The sequence below is a fragment of the Calonectris borealis genome, chromosome Z (assembly GCF_964195595.1).
Source record: "Calonectris borealis chromosome Z, bCalBor7.hap1.2, whole genome shotgun sequence".
NCBI lineage: Eukaryota > Metazoa > Chordata > Aves > Procellariiformes > Procellariidae > Calonectris > Calonectris borealis.
The window spans coordinates 55,550,945-55,569,801 of NC_134352.1; the positions used below are offsets into that span (position 1 = coordinate 55,550,945).

Sequence of the window (18,857 nt, forward strand, 5' to 3'; positions counted from 1 at the left end):
AGTGAAGCTGAAGGTGGTAAGCAGTGACCTCTTTGCAGATAAGAATAAAATAGGCTCCAAATGAAATAATTTTTTATTCATTTCCTTTTTTTAAAGTACTTACAATAGTGACATGATACTATACTTCGCACTTTACTTAAATCAATCAGCCAGTGTGATATATTCTATTTTTATGAACATTATTTCTGTATGTATACATTAATACACACAATTCTTTTCCAGTGTTTAATTTTTCCTGTGATTATCTCACGGATTCATTTCAATATTAACCTGGCAAACAAGACATCTGTTCTCCAACTCGGATTAAAAAGCCCCTATGACTCACTGTAACAGCTGAAATAATAAAGAAGAAGAAAAAAACTAATTAACAGACAGAGTGGAAAGGAGTAGGAGAAACATACAGAAAAATTTGTGTTTGGTCACCCACTCCCCTCTCCACACACCCACTCACTCACACCAATGAATATAAGAAACCTGCCAGGATTTATTGCTTCTTCAAAGTGCATAAAATACAGACAGAAAAATGCTATGAACAGAATCTCTGCACCATAAACACACACATCAGGAAATAAAAACAATCTCCCTCATTTGATCTGTTTTTTCTTCTCAGTATCTTTTCAGATATAACCACTGCTTTGCAGCACCCTTTTGAAGGGTGGGAAGAAAAACAGAAGCAAGTAGATTCTCTTTGGAAATGCACACTAGAACCAAACACATAAGTGAAGGAATGCTTACATTGATGTCAACTATGAAGAGATCATAGAGAAAGGACATCTCTCAGAGAATCATAGAATCATTTAGGTCGGAAAAGATCCTTAAGATCATCGAGTCCAACCGCTAACCAAACACTGCTGAGTCCACCACTAAACCATGTCTCTAAGCACTACATCTACACATCTTTTACCTCCAGGGGTGGTGACTCAACCACTTTCCTGCATGCCCTGTTCCAATGCTTGATGACCCTTTCGGTGAAGGAATTTTTCCTAATATCCAATCTAAACCTCCCCTGGCACAACTTGAGGCCATTTCCTCTCATCCTATCGCTTGTTACTTGGGAGAAGAGACCAACACCCACCTCGCTACAACCTCCTTTCAGATAGCTGTAGAGCACGATGAGGTCTCCCTTCAGCCTCCTCTTCTCCAGACTAAACAGTCCCAGTTCCTTCAGCCGCTCCTCATAAGACTTGTGCTCCAGGCCCTTCACCAGCTTCGTTGCTCTTCTTTGGACACGCTCCAGCACCTCAGTGTTTTTTCTTGTAGTGAGGGGCCCAAAACTGAACACAGTATTAAAGGTGCAGCCTCACAAGTGCCGAGTACAGGGGGACGATCACTTCCCTACTCCTGCTGGCCACACTATTTCTGATACAGGCCAGGATGCCGTTGGCCTTCTTGCCCACCTGGGCACACTGCCGGCTCATATTCAGCTGGCTGTCGACCAACACCGCCACATCCTTTTCCACCAGGCAGCTTTCCAGCCACTCTTTCCCAAGCCTGTAGTGTTGCATGGGGTTGTTGTGACTCAAGTGTAGGACCCAGCATGTGGCCTTGTTGAATCTCATACAATTGGTCTTGGCCCATTGATCCAGCCTGTCCAGACCCTCTCTTCCTACTCTCAAGCAGATCATCACTCCCATCCAACTTGATGTTGGCTGCAAACTTACTGAGGGTGCACCAGATTCCCTCGTCCAGATCGTTGATAAATATATTAAACAGAACTGGCCCCAACACTGAGTCCTGAGGAACACTACTTGTGACCAGCCGCCAACTGGATTTAACTCCATTCACCACAACTCTTTGGGCTCGGCCATCCAGGCAGTTTTTAACCCATCAAAAAGTACACCCATCCAGGCCAGGAGCAGCCAGTTTCTCCAAGAGAATGCTGTGGGAAACAGTGTCAAAGGCTTTACTGAAGTCTAGGTAGACAACATCCACAGCCTTTCCCTCATCCACTAAGCAGGTCACATAATCATGTGCTAAAACATGCAGAACTTTCTACTTTTAAAAAAAATGATGAGTCCGTGTCCCTTCATTAGGCTACCCAGTAACATCCTGTACATATTCGTGGTGGGCTGATCCTGGCTGGACGTCAGGTGCCCACCAAAGCCACCCTATCACTCCCCTCTTCAGCTGGACAGGGGAGAGAAAATACAACAAAAAGCTCATGGGTCAAGATAAGGACAGGCAGATCACTCAGCAATTACCATCACAGGCAAAACAGACTCAAATCAGGGAAAAATTAATTTAATTTATTACCAATCAAATCAGAGTAGGATAATGAGAAATAAAAACTAAATCTTAAAACACCTTTCCCCCACCCTTCCCTTCTTCATGGGCTTAACTTCATTCCCAAATTCTCTGCCTCCTTCCCCTGCCAAGGCGCAGGGGGACGGGGAATGGGGGTTGCAGTCAGTTTGTCACACATTGTTTCTGCTGCTCCTTCCTCCTCAGGGGGAGGACTCCTCACACTCTTCCCCTGCTCCAGTTCTCCACGAACTTCTCCAACGTGAGTCCTTCCCATGGGCTGCAGTTCCTCACAAACTGCTCCAGCATGGGTCCCTTCCACGGAGTGCAGTCCTTCAGAACAGACTGCTTCAGCATGGGTCCCCCACAGGGTAACAACTCCTGCCAGCAAACCTGCTCCAGCGTGGGTTCCTCTCTCCATGGGGTCATAGGTCCTGCCAGAAGCCTGCTCCAGCGCAGGCTTCCCACGGGATTACAGCCTCCTTCAGGAGCACCCACCTGCTCTGGCTCCACGGGCTCCATGGTGGACATCTGCTCCACCGTGGACCTCCATGGGCTGCAGGGGAACAACCTGCCTCACCATGGTCTTTATCATGGGCTGCAGGGGAATCTCTGCTCCAGTGCCTGGAGCACCTCCTTCCCCTTCTTCTTCACTGACCTTGGTGTCTGCAGAGTTGTTTCTCTCACATGTTCTCACTCCTCTCTGTTGCGCAGCAGTTTTTTCCCCTTCTTAAATATGTTATCACAGAGGCGCTACCACCATCACTCATTGGCTCAGCTTTGGCAAGCAGCAGGTCTCTCTTGGAGACAGCTGGCATTGGCACTATCAGACAAGGGAAGCTTCTAGCAGCTTCTCACAGAAGCCATTCCTGTAGCCCCCCCACTACGAAAACCTTGCCACACAAACCCAATACAATACTGCAAAGGATGGCATACGAGATATATACTTATGGTAGTTTGCAAAAGACAATCTGTAGGACTATCTCAGCAAGGATGGAGAAATCCATAACTGCTCTGGGCAATCTGTGCCAGGGCTCAGTCACCCTCACAGTGAAAAAGTGTTTCCTCATGTTCAGAAGGACCTCCTGTGTTTCAGTTTGTGCCCATTGCCTCTGGTCCTGTCACTGGGCACTGCTGATAAAAGCCTGGCTCCATTCTCTTTGCACGCTCCCTGCAGGTATTTATATACATTGATAAGGTCCTCCCGAGCCTTCTCTTCCCTAGGCTAAACTGTCCCAGCTCTCTCAGCCTTCCCCCATATGAGAGATGTTCCAGTCTCTTCAACATCTTACTGGCCCCTTGCTGGGCTCTCTCAAATAGCTCTGTATCTCTGGGGAGAGATGGGAAGCCCAGAACTGGGCACAGCACTTCAGGTGTGGCCTCAACAGTGCCAAATAAAAGGGAAGGATCACCTCCCTTGACCTGCTGGCAGCATTCCTTCTAATGCAGCTCAGGACATTGTTAGCCACCTTTGCTGCACTGGCACATCTCTGGCTCATGTTCAACTTGGTGTCCTGCAGGGCCCCCAAAGGACTTTTGTGCAAAGCAGCTTTCCAGCCTTCATCCCCCAGCAGGTACCCCGTATACCTGGGGTTTTTCCTCCCCAGGTGCAGCACTTTGCATTTCCCCTTGTTGAGCTTCATGAAGTTCCTGTCAGCCTTTTTCTCCAGCCTGTTAAGGTCCCTCTGGATGGCAGCATGACCCGCTGGCGTATCAGCTGATCCTCTCTATTTTGTATCGTCTGCAAACTCTGCCCCATCATCCAAATCATTAAAGAAAAATACTGGACTCTGGGATTGATCTCTGGGATACACTTATAGAAGTCCTTCTTGTTGCCTTCGACATCTCTCAGATTCAATTCCAGGTAAGCTTTGACGTTCCCAACTGCATTTCTGCATACTTGGACAGTGTTTCTGTATTCCTCCCAGGCTACACATCCCTGCTTCTACCTCCTGTATATTTCCTCTTTACATTTGAGTTTTGTCAGAAGCAAATTGCTCATCCATGCAGACCGCTGGCATTTTCGCCTGCCTTCTTGCTCATTAGGATGGACCACTCTTGAGCTTAAAGGAGGTGAATACCAACCACCTTTCTTGGGCCCTTCTTCTCCCCAGGGCCTTATCCCACAGGACTCTTCCAAGCAGATCACTGAAGAGGCCAAAGTCTGCTCTCCTAAAAGCCAGGGTTGTGGTCCTGCTTTCTGTCTTGACACCTCCTCATAAGATCCTGAACCCCACCATCTCATGGTCACTACAGCCAAGGCTGCCTTCGACCTTCAGAACTGCAACAAGTCCGTCCTTGTTTGTGAGTACGAGGTCCAACAGACAACTTTGGTCAGGAAGATGTCACTGATGCTCTCCAGAGACTCTTGGCATGCTTATGCTTGCTGCTCTCCTGCAGATTTAGATTAAGCTACAACTCAGATGCTGTCCGTAACTTATTTCATGGTCAAATCCAAACTCTACATATAATGTCAAGGTGCTGCTTTAAAATCAAGTTAGCAGCTCTGCCAAGGGATACAGCAGGAAACTTGAGTACATCTGTTGCTAGAGTTAATATTACATTAGAGATGTACCTACAATTTAGCAGAAATAACCAACTGTGAGCCTACAAACTCCACTGAATCAATCACTCTTGTATTACTAATCAAATATGCTCCCCACAGCTTAGACATGGGAGAAGGTAGGCATTAGGAATAAAACTAAGAGGAGGAAAAGGGAAGTAAAGTAATATCTTCAAGGCAGGAGCTGAAGAAGAGTGGTGAGAGAGAGGCCAGACAATATTTATACATGCTTTTTCCAAACCTTGGCTTTTCTCTACTGAATAGCAGATTCCATTGACAGCACTGAAGTCAGATATGTTTTATGACCCATTATAAACATCAGATCAGTCACTTTTCTTAGGAACTTCTTTTGAAACCAGGAAGATTTTTTTCCCCCTAGTTGCTAGATCAGTCCATGTAGGGGTTTCCTATATCTTCCCCATCTGTCCATACAAATATGATTTCAAATTAATAATTAAAAAAAAAAAAATCACAAACAAAAAAAACACCCAGGAAACAGAAATAGTTAATTTGAGCTCCTTGTATCTCATACAAAAAGGAAACAACTTAATTTTTGGCCTCAGTGATTGGTGGTTTGATTTTTAACAACAGTTGGGAGTGTTCCTGACAGGAACAGTACATTTTTGCAACTGTTTCACAGGCTAGTCATTCATAGTCTAAACTGGCTCAAGTTGGCATTACATTCATGCTAACTCACAATGAAAACAGCTGTCTTGAAATAACATAATAAAAAATAAATAATCACTTCTCAATTAAACTTCCTAAACAATCATAACTCTTAGGTGTTCATAATAAATTCATGAATCAGTTTAACAACTGCAGCTAGTGAGACTGGTGCTTTATTATTGACATTATAAACTCTTTCAGGAATATTAATTTTAACTCAAATCTAGATGACCTTATAGCAACAAAAAGACAGAACCTTGAACATGTATCTAATAACGTTTATAGTCTTAACATAAATAATGATCCTTACAATCTGTTCCTTAGGGCAATGCTTTTTCTTGAGTCATCTACATTGTCATTCTCCTACAAAGCACTGAAATTAAATGTAACAGCAATTAAAATGCATACAGCACAGAATAATATTTCAAGCAAACATTCAACTATATTAGATTTATTTTCTATAAAGCTCTATACAGTGTACAGAACACTTGTTCTCACATGCTATTTACTTACTCAAAGATTTAATCTGTGTTCAAAACTGTCAAATAACCATAACAACAACCCCATGCAACACTACAGGCTTGGGAAAGAGTGGCTGAAAGCTGGCAGAAAAGGAGCTGGGGGTGTTGGTCAACAGCCAGCTGAACATGAGCCGGCAGTGTGCCCAGGTGGCCAAGAAGGCCAACAGCATCCTGGCCTGTATCAGAAATCGTGTGGCCAGCAGGAGTAGGGAAGTGATTGTCCCCCTGTACTTGGCACTGTTGCGGCCACACCTCGAATACTGTGTTCAGTTCTGGGTCTCTCACTACAAGAAAAAACACTGAAGTGCTGGAGCGTGTCCAAAGAAGGGCAACAAAGCTGGTGACAGGTCTTATGAGGAGCGGCTGAGGGAACGGGGGTTGTTTAGTCTGGAGAAGAGGAGGCTGAGGGGAGACCTCATCGCGCTCTACAACTACCTGAAAGGAAGTTGTAGCGAGGCGGGTGTCCATCTCTTCTCCCAAGTAGCAAGTGAGAGGTCAAGAGAAAATGGCCTCAAGTTGTGCCAGGGGAGGTTTAGATTGGATATTAGGAAAAATTCCTTCACCGAAAGGGTCATCAAGCATTGGAACAGGGTGCACAAGGAAGTGGTTGAGTCACCATCCCTGGAGGTATTTAAAAGATGTGTAGATATGGTTTAGTGGTGGACTTGGCAGTGTTAGGTTAGCGGTTGGACTCAATGATCTTAAGGGTCTTTTCCAACCTAAACAATTCTATGATTCTATGATTCCATAAATACGTTATAAATACACAACAGAGATTCTGGAATAATCGAAATATCACAAGGGTAAATTTTGAATCATTGATGGTAATTGTCAAATTTCAAAGCATGTATTTATAGCTTTATTCCTGGGGGGCGGTTTTGGGTTTGTTTTTTTTTTCTGTTCCATATAACACTTTATAACCTTTATAACCTTGCCTCGTCTTCCAAACCCTCAGAATCCGTCATCCTCTGATCTAAGAAAAGCAAAGAATACTACAAGATCTATGATCTCTCTGGCACAATGCCAGCAAGGTGCCGGATTGCACAAATAACAATATTGTTTCTTAAATAATCTACATAGTAATAATTAAGGCTTCATCATGCTTCAGATACAGATGTGTCAATGGAAGAATGTGGAAAAGAAAATGTAATTGGTAAATTTTTAAACTAAAGAATAAGGACTTGCAGCACAGCAGCATTTTTCACTAATTTTGATGTACATGTACAGTATATGTATACATCACATTTTCACTCAGTCCGTGGTGTTTTTCTACCTGGAATTCTGCCAGGTATTTACCTTTCTGTATTAAATGCAATATCTATAACACACTGTTTTCTATAAAATGCATTTTGTAAAGAATAACCATTTGGGTTGGTTTATCGCAAATAGGCCATTACGACAAATGAATCCCGCCATCCCCTATCTGCTATACGTTGCCCAAAACGTCAGCTACTTGTATTCATCTCCTTTACCCAAATAATGACAATCCTGAAGCAAACGGAATGAAGACATAAGAACAACCTCTATTTCCAAACAGAATCAAAAAGATCCTTTTTTAGCACTATCTTTAAGTGTAAAACATGAAAAATATTAGTTGTGCAAGTGCACCATCTGCTGGCCAAAAATTAACCAGCAAAAATATTCTAAGATAAAACATTTTGATCAGTGTCATCCATAACTTTCTCACCAACAGTTTGGTACCAGGGGTTTTTCCCTCTTTTCATCTAAACCTCAGTGGGCTGTACACCGTGACATGGCTGTCACATTAACTGCTCAGTCTGTTCACAGTTTCCTCAGTGTCTATTCCTTTCACTAACATTTCTCCTTTCTTATTTGTTTATTTTTAAATAATACCCATTTAATCATAACGATTAAGTTTTTTTTATTCTAGCTATTACTGTTTTCTTCCCCACTCCTTTATTCCCCACATCCTGCAACTTTCAGTGCTTTCTTTGTCTCCTCTTCCTATGCACCTAACATCTGAATTAGGATTGCTGAATGCTGCCCTTCTCACTTCCTCCTTTGCTTTTTTGACCTCCTTTCCTCAGCCTCCCAATCTAACGAAAGTCCAATTCCGTAAGAAAGAAATCTCTGACCTTCTTTTTGACCAGTCAACACTTCAAAATCAGGTATTACTGCATTCTATTTTCTTTGGAAATGTGGCTCATGTAACAGTAACCTTAAGATACTAAAGACCAGAGAAAAGACAATCAAAACAAAGTGTACATTTGTAAAAAGCTAGGCCAGAAGGCATTATCTGCCGACATTAAAGTAAAAAGAAAAAAAAAAAAAAAAAATCAGAGAAGAAAAAGAGCAAGCTTCTATTTCTTGAAAAAACCACTGCTTTCCTGTGCCCCATTTTGGTCTCCACAAAGCAACAGCCATCTAGAATGTCTCCTCACCAAAACACCTCAAATCAGAATCTTCAATTATTTTCTAAATCATTTATACGGCTATTTGGACATACAATAAAATTTGGACTTGCTGCTTTCTCTAAACAATAGACTATTGGACATTTATAGCTATCTTTAAAGATCACATAATCTAGTGCAAAAATTGAATTGCCTTAAGCCATCTTGGCTGACCGTATTTATTTTTGGACAGAGTCTTCAAGTAATTTGTCTTCTGTGAAAAAATATGAAACATTAGCAGAGCCTCAGACCATCTGCCACAGGGAAATTCTACTTTTTTTGGGGGGGAATGATTGGAGAAGGCAGTTACATAGAACATGAAATAACTCAAGAACTCCACACGTGGTAGACTCTTTTGGAGAAAAGTTTGCCCTGTTACGTTTTAAATCCTCAAATCTTTATTGAAAAGCTAACATTTCTTCTGTTAGTCTCATTACTTAAATAATCCTTTCAAAATATAGTTCCGATAGCTACTTGCATAGCCTAATTGATATCAATGGATATTCTGTAATTCTTTGGATAATGAGATCTGTGTTAAGAGTCCCTTTTTTATCCGTGGAGATCTTGGCAAGTAACCAGCAAAATTCATTTCCTTAGGAAGTTCCCATTTCGTCTGTTTTAATTCAGAGGTACACAGCAATTGTAAGCACACTTCCAGGAAACGGCAGGCATTCCAAGTATGTATAAAGTACAGCTATCAATTTTCCTCAATGTAAGAGAGAGAAATAGAGTATTTTATCTTTTAATTTTGAAGTTATTTAAAATATCACTAAATTTCCACAGAGGTACACAGATAACACGCATACTGAAATGTTAATAAACAAATAAATAAATAGGAAGTAATCTCAAAGTTCTGGAGAGTTCAAAGTGGAGAAAGAGAAGAGTCTTATGATCAGGAAGAGTAGCAATATCCTACTGTCTAAGGACAGAACTGTCTGACTCTTGCAGATACAGAGTTTATTTCAACCTTGCTTGGAGTCTTTAAAGTGAGTAACACAAAGATTTCAAAAGAAAGACAGGTTCTCAGTCACAAAGCAGGAATGTATCCTCTAAGTACAGTACCCTTTAAAAGGGGGATGGAAGAGAGAAACTTCATAAAAAGCTATGCATACTTCATCATAAATGCTCCCATTGATATCTGCTCCATAAATTGGTGCCACAAAAGTCAAGTTCTTCCAGTATTTACGCTCCAGATCTTCATAATCTACGTATCTTGGGGTGCAGTATCTGCAGAGGAAGAGGTAGGCAAAGGTTCAGCACAGTCTTTCAACAACCACCTTCACAATGGACTATGCTTCTGATCCTGCAAACTGAATTCTAAAAGATCACTTTCAAATTCACTGAAATAAGAAGTTGTCCCAAATTCTTGGTTTCATGATTCACCACAGCACACAACCTCCTACCTGACAGCTACAATAACTGAAGTCATACACCTACCATACTACATTTTCTTCTTAGTCTCCAGCAGCTAAACAGCACATCTACTGACTGTCCTCAGGCTGAGGCCCTCCCTTTTGTTTCTCTTCCATAAAAAAGACACACATGGAAAAGCCACTTAATTGACAAGTATTTGTTATTTTCCTGCCTCGCTACCAGCTCTGCAAAGACACAGAGGTAGGTCCTGCACAAGCCTGTCTCAGAACAACTCAAATGTACTAATTCTGTCAAGTAGCAGCCCTGCCAGACAAAAACAGTACTTTCTTCTCTTCTTCCTTCCCCAGAAAAACCTTTTGAGAAAAGGCGTAGTGTTTTGAACAGTTGACACCAAAAATTCTACCGTGCAGTGAAAAAAAAATATTAAAGGGAATTCTTCTTTTTACTCCTTTAGTGCAGCACAGGACACCATACTTTTATATGCATAAATGTGTATATACTTTTGGAAGGTTACTCAAACCTCATGTAAAATCTTGTCGGAACACAACACAAGCACACTACCATCCATCACAAAACATTCATCAACAGGTTTTGCCTCAGGATCCTTTGTCAGGCCTCCGTTCTCCCATATTTAGGTCTTCAGAAAAGAAAACTTGCTCCCCCACTACGCCAACTCTGAGAAGTAAAGTTTCACATTAGTACTGCCAACTTACTACACATGAACTACTGGAAAGGAAATCCAAACATGCAAGAATTAAGTAGACCAGGTACATCTATATCATGCAATAACACAAAACAGAGACAAGCAAGTTATCAACAAAGCATTCTCAGCAATGGAGTTGTTTCAATTATTTCTCAGGATATGGCTCCAGAAATCAGATTGTATTTCTGCTTGGCACTGAGTAATATGGATACATAAACTCAGTAACCATAACACAAATATCTTGATTACAGGATGCAGATATGCCCGTATTTCCCAGAGGTCAAGGTGGAGAAGCACCTTGGTTCAATGGTGAATTGCGAATGCCTAAATAAATAAAAGATGCAATGCGTTAGACTGAGCACACACAATCCTTTTAAAGGCAACTATGATTTACTTTAGATGTTCATGGCCCTTCTTTCTTTCCCAAAGGAAATGGATAACATCACAATACTCATGAAAAGAGTCTTTAACAGGGCAGTCTTTTTCATTAATGAACAAAATTATTTTTACGGGAGAACAGGGGCTCTCAGCTACTTAATAGTTTAAGAAATATAGACTGCATTAAGAGTGTCATAGGAGGTTATATGACACATTTTCTCAAGAGCAGTGATGCATATTTAGAAAGACCTACAGCTAGTAATAGGTAAGAAGCCCTCCCCACTGTTCTTAACTTTACCCATGAAATGAAGTTATAAACTGATTTCAGTAAAAAACATGAAAACTGAAATCAGAAACACTTCCAAAATATCTTCCATGATAAAGAATATAATAAATTTAATTAACATCATGACGCATATTAAAATCTTCACAATATTTTTGCAGTATCAAACTACTTTAAGAAATCAGTGTTTCTCATTTTATCATGGGTTAATCAAATGTAACTTTAAACATATATGAACAGGTATCATAGAAAATGACATCAGATACCATACAGGTTTTAAATTTTATTTTCCCCTCTAACAGTTACTGAAAAAATAATTTTAAGAACTACAAAACAGGTTCCCATTCCCACTTACCAGAGGAAGACAATCGTGAGTGTGATAACCTCAATTTTTCACAAGTAATATATAGGCAGAAACATACCGATCCTTTTTAATTGAAAAAACGGAGATCAGTTTTGCACTTTTACAAAGGCATGGATCTTAGAGTCATAGAATAGAATCATTAAGATTGGAAAAGACCTCTAAGATCATCACGTCCAACCGTCAACCCAACACCACCATGCCCACTAAACCATGTCCCTAAGCGCCACATCTACACATCTTTTAAATACTTCCAGGGATGGTGACTCCACCACTTCCCTGGGCAGCCTGTTCCAAGGCCTCACCACTCTTTCAATAAAGAAATTTTTCCTAATATCCAATCTAAACCTCCCCTGGCACAACTTGAGGCCATTTCCTCTCGTCCTATCGCTTGTTACTTGGGAGAAGAGACCAACACCCACCTCGCTACAACCTCCTTTCAGGTAGTTGTAGAGCACGATGAGGTCTCCCCTCAGCCTCCTCTTCTCCAGACTAAACAACCCCAGTTCCCTCAGCCGCTCCTCATAAGACTTGTGCTCCAGGCCCTTCACCAGCTTCGTTGCCCTCCTCTGGACACGCTCCAGCACCTCCATGTCCTTCTTGTAGTGAGGGGCCCAAAACTGAACACAGTATTCGAGGTGCGGCCTCACCAGTGCCGAGTAGAGGGGCACGATCACCTCCCTGCTCCTGCTGGCCACGCTATTTCTGATACAGGCCAGGATGCCGTTGGCCCTCTTGGCCACCTGGGCACACTGCCGGCTCATGTTCCGGTCATCATGGAACATTTGCTGAGGTGCCTCTTTAAAAGCTTTTCATGTCCTAGTTTTTCCTGATCTTGATAACAGCTTCTCTTCTTGCCTCTTAATTTCTTAAATTAACTTATGAGAGAAACTTTCCTTCAAACTAGGGCAGTGTTATCTTCCTTCATTATATTCAAGTATCTTTTCTCTCTAAGAGCCTTTGACTCAGCTTCCAGAAACTTATTTCCAGTCAGTTTTGAGGAAATACTGAAGTAGAATTTATTCTTTTTATGTGGCCAAAAGAAATGAGAAAGAATTCTTTCTCTCACTTCCCTCTTCTTAGAATGCCCACCAATTTGAAACTTTTTAATAGTGCCTAGCCCTTCATAGACTTTTTTTCCCCTCCCTCAATATTCATCTTGCCATAACCAGAATACAGACACTTGTTAGGTGCAGTTGAGTTCTCTTAGATTAACGCAAAACCTTCTGAGTGAGTTAAAAAAGATGTTGGTTTTTTTCCAGAATTACATGATAGGCCATTCCAGTATCTAGGCCAAAAAAAGAGAATTAAATATTAAACATTAATAAGTGTACTCAAAATAAAACTCAGATATAAGTCTGTATCATCTTCATTGTTTTCAACATAAGCATTTGTTAGAACAGAAAGAAAAAAAGGTAGACAGAAAGCATCATGTCTCAGATTTTTCAGATGCTTTCTTGCTGCCATGGTACCAGATGCTTTCAACAACAGAAACACAAACAAGATTCATATTGTGGTACCCTTCCACAACTTAGAAGACAGGAAAACCTCTACCGAGTAAGTGAAAAAATCACCAGCTGCCTAGCACAATTCAAAGAAACCACAATACGGGAACAAGTAAATATTTGTCTTTCTAAGCAAGACCCCCCATATACCTACTTGTCACTGTTGGCCAGCTGCTTGAAATCCTTCACTGTCATTGGCTTTTTCTGAATGTTGTACTGTGTGAAGAGCCCTGACTGGCCAGTAACCATCTGCTGAATTGGCGCAGGAATCACCAAATCTTCAATATCATTATAATGCTTTCTTGGCTTCCACTCCTTCGGTGGGACAACCTTTAAATTCAGAAATAAAAAACAGGACATCAACAGTTGCAATACCAATTCAAAACATTCCGGAAAAATCAAAAGAACCAGTCAAACATGCCCACATGATCAAATGAATGCTTGCTTACCAGCTGTTTCACAATAACTAACTGACCATGTAAGTGCTCCTAGATAATGCAGAAACCAATTCAAAATGGGCATAGTATTACTTCAATTCTCAAGCAGCAGCTCACTAATCTACAGCAATTCAATCATGTGCAACTATGCATACATACACATGTACAATAACAGAACAGACAAATATTTTATAATCAGAAAGTCTTACAATTCACAAACACTTCGTACTCCATGATATAAAATTGTTATCCTCAATATAAAAAAAAAAAAAAAAATTCATACAAAAGATTGACAGTCCCCTGTCCAAATGTTATTTGGGTGTAAACAGTATGAATATATTATTTCTTACTGAAAAATGAAAAAAATACGGCTATTTTAGAGAGCTTTAGATTTTAGAGTCTGTTTAACTTACTCCCTAGAAAACTGCAGGGTACAACTCTAATACAGCAAGAGTCTGCATTAATTTAAAGTTAACACTTTTATTTCAAAAACCACAGAATTACCCAAAGTCTACGGAAACATCTCAGCAGATTCTAAAGCGTTAGCAATAAAGTCATTAGGAATTTCAAAGAAGCCTACAGTCATATCAGTGTTCTTTAATAGGCTGTGTAATTTTGAACATTCCTTGCATATATTATTTTATCTGAAAACAGAAAACTCTCTAGATTTGAAATCGCAACAGTTTTAAAACACAGCAATAGACATTTTAATACATGTTTTTGTTTTGGTTTTGAACTTTTACCTGCCCAAAGACTCAACAATATGTTCTTTGATCCACTCACTATATTCATTCTTTTCCATGGTAGTCAAATCAAATTTTCAAAAGCATTGGCTTGGAAACTTTTAAAGTAACATACAACAAAGTAGGATGGCTTTCACTAACATGCATCTACCACATACAAATTACGTTACTTGAATAATTAATTCACATCTTAGAGGTAGCCTTTACACTAGGCTAGCTAGGCTATTCTTCTGACAAGCATTTCAGGATTCCACACAATATTGTCCATTAGAAATTTCGCTATTACATCACTCCGAGAAAAAAAAAAAATTCTAAAAAATCATACAGCTAGATCCTGAGATCATTTGCTACCTTTGGAAAGCAATCACAAATGGGCAAATTGTAATACTAATGTATTCAAATAGTCTATCCTTCAAAGAAATCCGATCAAGACTATTCATGCGAGCAAGCACACACCAAAACAGAAACATCAAGCTGAAGAAAAGTCGTCAGATAGTAACATACTTCCATACCTAATGTTTTTATTTTAAACATAAACAGGCGTTTTTATCCAATTTTTACACAGATGCAACTCCCTCTTTTCCTTTTTTCCTTCTCAGTTTCCATGGGACTTCAGTTGTACAGGGACTACTTAGCAAGTTTCAGTGTTCTTTGCTTTTAGAGAAAAAAAAATAACCGAATCATCTTGTGATTCCTACTTATCTCTTTCACACAAATCTTAAATTATATGCACATCAACAAAATACAAAATGTTGGTTTGGAAGCAGAGAAGTCATGCATTCAGAATATATGCATAGAAATCAAATATGTGCACAGAGATTTCCATTTTCATGATTATTAAGCATGAACTTGTAGGTTTGGCTCAAATATATGAATACTGAAAAGCAAAATTTGCATTATCTTATTTAATTCAAGGTCAGTGTGTTTTCAGCAATAAAAATATTTTTGTGAATACAGGTCCAAAATACCCCCTTCCAGCTAACTGCGGCATGCTTATTATTCTTGTAATTAAGAGTACTGTTCAGAGAAGTGAATTCTGTCGGGACTGATATGCTAAGCATCATTTTAAAAGAAAATAAAAATAGAGTACCTGCCCCAAAGAATTTGCGTTTTCTAACAAAGGTCAGGGCAAGGACTGGAGATGTTAAAATATCATGTCCAAAGCGACACACAGCTAGTCAGTATAGAGTTGGAAATAATGACTAGGTCTCTGAGTTTTTACCACTGATCTGTCCCACTGAAGCCTCTTCACATTCCCTTTAGTAAAAATAACCTCTTCAAGGCTACTGCCTCTTCAGGCAAATTAAGTTTAACCCATGGAAGCAACCTAGATTGAATTCATCAGCTAAGCTGTTCAATGCTCAAATATAAAAAAGGAAAAACCTAAGGTAAGGCTTTCTCATTTACATATCTGTATATATCTCAAACATCCTAAGCATATTAACACTATCTAGTGTTACTTAGTGTGATATACATTCAGTTTTAGATAGCGATGTCTTAGCTATACCACTCAATCTCCTCCATGAAGGCTGCACATTAGTACAACTCAGGTTATTTCGGAGTGCTATCAACGCATAAATTTCTGTGAAATCCTCTTTCATATACTGGTAATCTGCTGTTCTACATTTGATTCTGAATGGCACTGGCTACCATTTCAATGTAGCTACTTCTGCCCCAACTCTTCTGAAAGTTGTTTTTCTTGTACTTGCCAACATCTATTTTCAATATCATGTTCCAAAATTACCTTTCTACTTGCCAATGCAACTGCAAATGAATTTAAGTATTTCGCTCTATATAAATGCAGTCTGAGTCTCCAAAACACTTCTTATTCAAGTAAAGAGCAATTAATCTATCAGGGTGCCTTCTTTTTCATTTGTTCTATTGCTTTCATTCCTTGTTTTCCTTTTTAAGTATAGGATCCTCTGTAACAGTAAGACTAAAATACGTTATCTATGCCTAAAGCTCATTCCAGACTTCAAAAAGCCTAACGCAAATTTTGTAGCCAATTTGCTCCAGGGATGCCCCAGTATATTATCTGCTCTGGAAATGGTTTAGTGTTGTTTGTCTAGTACCTTAATCATTTGTTTCAGGCATAGTATTAGGATCTTTTTTCCCCTTTTTTTAACATTTTATTCCCCGCACTCCCCCCCACTCCCAACAATATGTGCAAGCCTTATAGACATTTTATCCCCATTTACATACACATATTCTTCTGCACAGGTAAGAGGTCTTCTCCCCTTACACTTTCACATTTAACCTAAAGTGTTGGGTACACCTACCCTGCTTATGACCTCTGTTTAGAGGTTAAATTACTGTTTCTGCATACACATATCGCTCCTCTGGTAGTCTTTATTCTCTTTGCATTCATACTTGAGTCAGTATATCCTAGACTTAATACAAGTTAGGTCCTCTGTAAGTTCATTTTATATTACTATCAAAACAGGAAAAAATATTTTATTCTTGTTATTTTAAATCCAATTTCCAAAACTCAGAAAACGTCCCTTAAACTTTTGCAGTATGAATTATTGACTTGGTAAGATTTGTTTTAAAAATACTTAGTTGGTTTATTTTATATATATATTTTTTTTTTTTTAGGTGTATCAAAAAATAGTGAAAATCAGAATATAAAAAGTCTCAAGACAACTGAGTAATATGTAGCAATTAACCAACAGGCTGAAAACAACTAGAGATGATTTAACTGCTATTCTAGTATCAAGCAGAAGAAGGGGAAAACAAACCTACACAGTATGGTTAGAAGGGCCCTTCCTCAGTCACAGTACAACTGAAACGTGACTAATTAATCATTTTTAAAAGGTTTTGTTATGCTTTCTTGTATCATAGACATTATTCCAGCTGTTCTGTAAACCCAGGTCAGCAGATATCCCACAAGCATATAAACACAGATACATAAAAATATTTTTTGTGCTCCTGGGACTATCACATTTTAACAATCTGTACATGGAGAAGAGCTTCCCAAATGGTTTTGATATGTGGTAGATGGAATGGGAATTAAATCCTAGGTGTATGGCCAAAAAAATGGAGACACACACATTTTCAATCATATAAGCACTGGGATATTAACTTCAAACAAGCCAAATTATACTATGCAAAACATCACAAATCCCTGACTACATGGCCAAATTCTGCCCTTATCGGATGTGTTCAGTTTTAGTGACTTCAATAGAAACACATGAAACTCCACGTGCTATGAGAAGAGCAACAACCTCTGTAAATCAAATCTTGGAATTATTTTTAAGACTCCACTAATTTCCAGTTTCTCTTAATTGCATGCATGTGCGCAATCTGAGAGAACAGTAATTTGTAGCCAATTTCTTCCATCCCCCACTACCTGATAATGAGATCTAATAATCATCTCATTGAAAAATGATGTTAATGAGAGAGCCAGAAAAAAGTATCATTTCCTTTTTGGAAAAAAGTCATGTAGTCCAGATAAAACTACAAAATAAATAGCTACAGTTTGATAATGACAATAACACTGAAAGATTAATCCCTAAGGAAGCAGCTCATGATCTCATCAGGAAAGAAAGTGGTTTCAATTTGTATTTAATTACATTTTTAAAAAAAATTATATAAAATGTTGCTTGAAAATTTAAAAATTAATACACGTTAAACAGTTTTAACTAGTAGTCTTAACTGCTTCTCATACTAATCCTGAAAGCTGTCATATCTCTGAAGTACTTTGATTGTAAATTACTAGAATGGACTCCCCACTCATTTTCAACTCAGTTATGGGATTCTAATCTACATCTTGCAGCATTACACCATGGTGAAGAAGAAAAGACCACACCCTAACCTCTGTTCTTCTGTTGCCATGATCACCATTTTACAGATTGATTTTTTACTAGATTAGTGTTAAAGTAAATTAAATACAGTATACGACTGCATCCATTACACAGCCAACATCTGCATTATACTCTTCAAAATACTGAAACACCTGGTAGATATCACTGTTGCATCTAGTATTTTTAAAAAGTCAGTTTCACATATTCATGTGCCTAACCTAAAAAGATAAAAAGATAACCACTACTTTGGCCCAATACAATGTTCCTTTCAGGTGTCTCAACTTCAAAACAAAGTTTACAAGAAACAAAAGTTTCCATATTTACAGTGCCACTCTTTTTAAAATGACAGCATTAGTATATTTTATTGATATTTTGTCACCTTTCAGTAACAAGTGAATATTCAGATCATACACGTTTCATATATGCAAGAATTAATCTCATCCTTGATTACTGGAGAAAATTATGTCTATCCAGAATCTTCATAAAGATACCTCCTTAAAGAGTTCACTAAAGAGAGAGAGAGAGCAGAGCAGCACAAGGAGTAAGGATATGAGGATGACGGCAATATTACAGAAATTTTAAATTACACAATAAAGGCACAACTGTTTCACATTCTTTTCTTTCACATTCTTTCCTAATGTTACTATGTCCTTTGCCCTCCTCAGGACATCCTCAATGGCTCTGCCCTTTCTTCCTACACTGGCTGCACATAGAGGTTTAATTGCTGGATGGCAGGAAAGGAACCAGAACCAGAATCAAGATAAGGAATCAAAACAGAACAATGACTAAAGCCATATTCATGTCTCAAAAAAATCTGAAGAATATTTCCAATAAGACAAATTCATTATCTTTTTACAGTTCCTACTGG

At 39.2% G+C, this 18,857-nt stretch overlaps 1 protein-coding gene across 13 annotated transcripts in view; it reads right to left on the minus strand.

Moving 5' to 3' along the window:
• KDM4C (lysine demethylase 4C) overlaps positions 1-18,857 on the minus strand; it is a 295,696-nt gene that overhangs the window by 260,616 nt on the left and 16,223 nt on the right. For 8 of the 13 annotated variants that reach the window (XM_075136777.1, XM_075136776.1, XM_075136781.1 and 5 more), the window contains 2 exons: positions 13,161-13,336; positions 9,515-9,629 (listed from right to left, as the gene is read on the minus strand). In XM_075136777.1, the coding sequence (XP_074992878.1) occupies positions 9,515-9,629; positions 13,161-13,336 (291 nt within the window). Of the gene's footprint in view, positions 1-2,950; positions 4,636-8,140; positions 8,180-9,514; positions 9,630-10,776; positions 10,804-11,495; positions 11,833-13,160; positions 13,337-18,857 lie in introns of those variants that run through there. The other 5 variants (XM_075136779.1, XM_075136778.1, XM_075136780.1 and 2 more) reach the window with 4 other exon arrangements.